Genomic DNA, 6575 nt, shown 5'->3' on the forward strand with positions numbered 1-6575 from the left:
CATTTTTAGTCATTTTTCATTAATTTGGAGTCAGTTTGTTTTTATGTTGCATCCTATTTTCACTGGTTTGACCCTCTTCCTGTTTTGTGGTAATTGTGAGTCTTCTCTTGGTTGTTTTGGGTCTCGTTGCAGATGTTTGATTTGTGTGTTATTTTGTATTTGTTAATCATTCTTTTTGTGTGTTTGTAGTCATGTTATTTACTTATTCAGTGGTTCTGGATTTTTAAGTTCTTCTACCACCTCTCTGTAATCAGTTAATTGATTTCTTGTTAGTCCGTGACTTCCTGGTTCCTTTTGTGTTTATATTTTGTTTTTTGTTTGCATGATAAGTTTTCATCTTCAGTGGTGTGGATTTGTTTCTGGAAATCATTCTGAGGTGGTTTTCAGTCTGAGGTCATTTTGCTTTTCTCTCGCTGGTTTTGCAGCTCTCAGTACTCGTTTGTTCTTTGGGTGGGGGGTATTCATAGGTTGTCCTTTACTGCTCAGTTTGCTTGTAATTATTTTTATTTAACTTATTTTTTTTTTGCTTTACTTTCATCTGTACAGACTTTGCCTGTACGTGTGATTAGTTTACATGTAGTCGTAACTTTTTACTTTGAATAATAGCTTTATTTTTGAGGAAAAAGGGATCATGCCTACCATTGAAGCCATTCAACATGGATCTTCTTTACACAATTAAATCCTTCACTTACTTCCAGGTCATCAGCGTGCCTGACGGCGACTTCTTCTTTGACTTTGTGAGGCACCTGACTGACTGGATCAAGAAAGCCAGACATGTAAAAGATGGTAAAGCCCATCAGATCAGATTCAGATTGAAGCTCAGATTATCTTTGATCTTCTCGCTGATTCTTCTTTCTTTACCAGTTTGTCTTTTCACCTTTGTGCTGTGTGCAGGTGTAGTGCCTTCTCTGACCTACCAGGTGTTCTTCATGAAGAAGCTGTGGACTAATACACTTCCTGGAAAGGACTCCATGGCTGATTCCATCTTCCACTACTACCAGGTTAGTCCCTCTGCAGTATCAGTATATCTGGTTACTCTTACTTGATTAAATGTTGAGATAAAACATTTTAAACTTGCCTGATGTAGAATGGATGGTGTAGACTAAACTCTGAATCATGCTCTCTGTCTCTATCTTCCCTCCAGCTGTGCAAAGCTTCAAAAAAGAAAATCTGTGTGTGGTATCGGTTTCTTACCAGCTGTTGTCTTTTTCTGCAGGAGCTGCCGAAGTATCTGCGTGGCTACCACAAGTGCTCAAAGGAGGAGGTGCACCAGCTGGCAGCGCTGATCTACAGGGTGAAGTTTGAGGAGGATAAATCCCACTTCCACAATATTTCCAAGATCCTGAAGGAGCTCGTCCCCCAGGACCAGATCAGACATTTGTCGCCCGACGACTGGAAGCGGGTGAGCACGCGCAGATTTAAAAATGGTAAAAAACTGAATGTCTGGATGCAGGAATGGCCTCGGGCTAATGATGACTATGTTCAAAAATAATTTCCTCTTCAGTTTGTTGCCACAGATGCAGAATTCAAAACATCAGATTTGGATTTAATCCTCGGGTGTTCATTCATTCATAACCTTTCCTCGGTGATCACAGTTCTTTCTCTAGTTACATATTTAAGATGTTTTCATGCTTTCGTTCAAAAATCCAGAAATAAGGTCTGGTGATTGGTGCTTTTTGGCTCCTATGCTAGGCAGTTAAAGTTTTAACCAACAAGTAAAAAACACTAAAGTTACATTGAACTTGTCGTGGAAATCTAGTGAGACAAAAACTTTTAATCGCACATTAAAACTTCTAGGTGACTCAGATGTTTTATGCAGGAGCTTTTATTGCAAAAGAGCCGACCTCGTGTGTTTTTATAGGATCCTTTGAAGCACCGGATTCAGAAAAATGTTATTTTTAGAGGCCTGAAAAAGGAGTCTCGGCCTGAGCCATGCTGCTAAATACACGTTCCTTAATCAGTCGTAGGTACTTAAGTTTCAAATGAGTTAAAATGATCTATCAAACTGAAACAAACTAAAAGTTGTGTGCTGATTGTACTGATTAAAAAGAACTCGAGACAATCACCAGGCGATATGCAGAGATTTAAATCTGTAGCAGCACGTCAGCTTGTCTCTCTGACGTCATCCCAAACCCCAAAAAGAGGCTTTATTGTTTTCAGAGCTCTCTGGGAGTTCGAAAACATTAAAATCCAAAACATATCCCACAGCTGCTTGCTACTTTTACAGGTAATCACTTACAAGTCTGTGTGCAAAAAGAGTGAATGAGTGTTTCATCTTCCTGTTGTTTTGTGTCTCAGTCGATCGTGTCACTGTTCAACAAGCACTCAGGGAAGACTCGGGAAGAAGCCAAACTCTCCTTCCTCAAAATCATTTACAAGTGGCCCACGTTTGGTTCGGCCTTCTTCGAAGTCAAGGTAAAGACGCTAGAGACTCGTTAGTTTATGAAAGCTTGGAACTTCTGCATTCACTGTTTCCTGCTCTATTTTATCTACTTTCACTTTTAAAAAAGCTGCACAACACTGGGACAAACTTTGCATTTTTGGTTTTTCTGTTTTGCTTTTTCTGCAGCAAACAACTGATCCTAATTACCCAGAAACCCTCCTGATAGCAATCAACAAACATGGAGTCAGTCTGATTGATCCCAAGTCTAAGGTGGAACACGTTTATCTTTGATATTTAAATCGATCTGTATTGATAGAGCACTTTGCTACTCTGTTCCCTCCCCTCACTCCCAACTGGTCACAGCAGATAGATGCACCTCCCTGAGCCTGTTTTCCTCCAGAGGTTTCTTCCTGTTAAAACAGAGGTTTTCCTTCCCACTGTTACCAAGTCCTTGCTCATAGGGGCTTTTCTGATTGTTGGTGCCTTTTTCTATTACTGTAGTTTCTCTCTGTATTATTGTATTGTATTTACCTTACAATATAAAGCACGTTGAGGCAGCTGTTCCTTTGAATTAAATATCTGAGCACTCAAAGCACTTTTTTTTCGCAATTAGTTTTTGATTTAAACCTGCAAATATTTGTTTGTATGTGAAGTTTAGCACTGCATTATTCTCTTATCCGGCTTTCCTGTAGGACATCCTCATCACTCACCCTTTCACCAAGATCTCCAACTGGAGCAGCGGCAACACGTACTTTCACATCACCATTGGAAACCTGGTGCGAGGCAGCAAGCTGCTGTGTGAAACGTCCCTGGTGAGCTCTTAAGTTTTTGTAACATGAAACAAAGAGTGTGAGCATTTAGCTTTCCAAACAAAGCTGCTTTTAATGTGATTATGCACAGCCTGAGCAGTGAAAGCAGCGTGCCAGCAGATTTAATTGTCAGTCTTTTCTGTAGACTCTCTCGTTTATCATGTGTTCCACCAACAAGATTACACGCTCTGCAGGAAGCAAAATCTTTGCGTTCACATTTGAATCAGTCATTTATTTCATGTGTAATCAAGTTTTTTTTGAGTGTGGTGTCTGAAACGATTTTGCATGGTTACCTGTGCTCTCTTTTTAACTTCAAACTTGATTACAGCTCAGAGAAAAGGGGTGAAGTAACAGTTCTAATGTCACAGGAAAACTTATGAGAAAATCAAATCAGTGATCTTGTGTGAATAATAATAGATCCTTATACAGTGAAAAGAGCCGCACATCCCACAAAGCAATCATTAATGTATTCTCATCCATCAGGGCTACAAAATGGACGACCTCCTGACCTCTTACATCAGCCAGATGCTGACGACGATGACCAAACAGCGAACGTCCCGGGGCAACAGCAAGTGAGCAGAAGGCTGGAAAGTCATTGATCCCATTTGATCGAAGCTGGACACAAACACCCACACGGCAGAATGTAAAAAACGCGCTAATGGCTGACTGTGACGCTCTAATGTTTTCACACTATAACATCGGTCCTGTCTTAAAACTCACCCGCTGCCTTTAAATGACTTTTTCCTGAAGCTGGACTTTGTGTAATTGCAGTGATTAGCAGTGACGTTTATTCTCTGTGCTGTAAAGTGTGACACGTTCAACTTTCAATGAAACCACTTTTCACATGTCTTGACTGAAGTGTGCAAAAAGATTTTTATACTATTAACATCTGCACTGAAACAGCTGGGCCTGTATTTATAAAGTGTCACTAAGTAGGAACTTGGTCCTACATAGGCTGAAAGTGATGAATGCAACTGTTCTTGTTTGACTGTGTTAGGGGAGCACAGTTAAATGTCTTGTTTGGCGTCATCGATGAACCGATCCTTAAAACACTACATTAAAAATCTGGAGCCAGTCATTTTTAGTGTTTCTGTTAGAAAAGAAATAGCAGTTAGATCATTTTCTGTCCTATTAATCTCCATCTTAACATGCCGGTTTCAAATCTGAAGAAGCATCCTGGTCACTTTTCCATAAAGTCTCAAAGAAATCTTGCTATGTTGGACCTGGTGATATTTACGCAGAGAGGTATGCACGAGATTTATGCGTGCACACTTCTTGTGTCAAATCAACAGTTTTTATTTTTCAGATCTTTGAATTGCTTCTACTTTATAGATCATATTCTTGATTATAATTCATTAAGAATATAAAATGGCATAAAAGTTCAACTAGAATCCTAAAGGCATGAACAAACTCCCATTTATACAATTTAGACTCATTCTTTAGAAACTGATCTAAGGAGCTTGGAAAGAAAAGCATCTGGACTTTAAGTTTCTCCAGATGCTTTTCTTTCCAAGCTCCTCAAACTACAATGACCTGGATGACTGAGAACCTTCACAGACATTTAAAAAATGATCCAATATAAGAAAATTTCCCAGTCTCACCGTCTGTTTTCCATTGAAAAATTCAAGGATCGTAATATACTTCCTAAATTCACTTCAGTTCATTTAGATAAACAACTCTCACCTCAAATCGCTTTATATTGTAAGGTACAGACCCTTCAATAATACTACAATAATGATATTTCTCACAGAAAAACTGCCAAATTTTACCTCTGCATCTCTAGTTTGGTCATGACAATATTTTTCTGATGACGTTAGGGGCGTTTCCAAACCTTTTCTGAGCAGAATTTTCTCTGGAGCTACTTTTTTTATCTGCATATTCAAAATTTGAAAAGGTGTTCCGCCTCAGAGCGTCTGTGTTGGCTCAAAAGAAAATGCCACTAACCTCATCACAAAAATATGTTTTTAGGCAGACTAATAACATTAGAAATCTGATATTTACACAACTCACAAGTTTGTAGACTTAATACTTGCCAGGTCTCTCTCGGAAATGAGATTTTTAATCTCAATGAGATTTTTTTTAGATAAATAAAGGACTAATAAATATCAATGATGACTCTACTTGAACCTTTGGAACCCCACCGGACTGACTGCAGGTCAAGTCAAAATGATGCTGCATTATTTTTGAATTAATGGATTAATTTGTGCCGTTATTGTACCCAAATCTTTATAATCCCAAGAGATTCTGTGATGCTTCATTCATCCCTGACTTTTAACTATGGCTATCTGAAGCAACATCTCCCCATAACATTAGTCGTCTGGTTCTTTTTGTTTATTTAACTTGTAGGTAGTGTTCTTATTTATGCTTACAGTTGTCCCAAGGTTATTAAATCAACGTTATGACATTTTTTAAAAAAAAATTGTACATTTCAGATGTGTTCCTTTTTTCTTCTTCTTTGATTTGATCGATTTGTTACACTTTGCCAATTTTCACAGTCAACCTCAACCACATCAGGAACAATCTCCAAACCTGTGAACACTATCTGGACTTGAACATAGCACTGATGTGGAGGAAATACGAGTAATGTTGCTTTTACTTCATCGTTAGCATCCCATGTGTGTGCCACAAAGTTCAAGCACTCTTTGTATCCAGTAGGGATTTTTTTTCAGTGTCTCCATGTGTACTGTAGCTGGTAAATGATTCGTATTTGTCGCTTCCTTTTTTAATATATGAATTTAGTATTAATTTGTAAATCATAACAGAGTTATGTTTGTTCTGGATGATGTTTATGAAGCAGAAATTATTTCATCCATATGACCACATATCTTATGTTGTAGAAATAATAAATAACATTTTCCAAAGAGTCCTGTGTGGTTGCAACATGAGATTTTAGATGCCAGAGAATTTTTCCTGCATGATCAAAGACATGCAAGTACCAGCTGTAAATTAACTTTCATTCTGATATTTACTTGTAAGCTATATCCTTACAATCATGTATAAATTGCAACATTTTAATTAAAAGTAATCTCTTACAAATACAAATAGGTATACTCAAAGATTGAGCTTTTTACAGAAAGCTATTTGAATGCAAAAATGATCTTATTTGTGATGTTTAATTTAAAAATGTGTGCATACATTATCAGTATTTATTCAGGTTCTAACATACACATTTTAAATAATCAAATGTGTTAAAATGGTTGTTTGTGAAATGTAACAGGCAATTATAAGCACTCAAAATCATACCATACACCTGTGACACTTCTGAAACAAAATTTTCTCCATAATATTTTAGCGCTTCTTAACAATGTATATTCTACTCAGTTAATGCTCATTACCTGTAAATTAGTTAAGTCCAAGTTTTTATAATGTGGTCCTATTTGGCT

General features: G+C 37.6%; 1 protein-coding gene across 1 annotated transcript in view; it reads left to right on the forward strand.

Annotated features, from left to right (window-relative positions):
• myo7ab (myosin VIIAb) overlaps positions 1–4636 on the forward strand; it is a 53041-nt gene extending 48405 nt beyond the window's left edge. Inside the window, exons 42-48 of the mRNA XM_085421251.1 lie at positions 699–786; positions 895–1001; positions 1217–1402; positions 2299–2415; positions 2570–2653; positions 3076–3195; positions 3676–4636. Of these exons, the coding sequence (XP_085277377.1) occupies positions 699–786; positions 895–1001; positions 1217–1402; positions 2299–2415; positions 2570–2653; positions 3076–3195; positions 3676–3768 (795 nt within the window). The 3' untranslated portion in view covers positions 3769–4636. The remainder of the gene's footprint in view (positions 1–698; positions 787–894; positions 1002–1216; positions 1403–2298; positions 2416–2569; positions 2654–3075; positions 3196–3675) is intronic.
• The last annotated feature ends 1939 nt before the right edge of the window (positions 4637–6575 follow it).

Source organism: Rhamphochromis longiceps, linkage group LG10 (assembly GCF_057381845.1).
Source record: "Rhamphochromis longiceps isolate RC_006_pf linkage group LG10, R_longiceps_female_GT1.1, whole genome shotgun sequence".
NCBI classification, from domain to species: Eukaryota; Metazoa; Chordata; class Actinopteri; order Cichliformes; family Cichlidae; genus Rhamphochromis; species Rhamphochromis longiceps.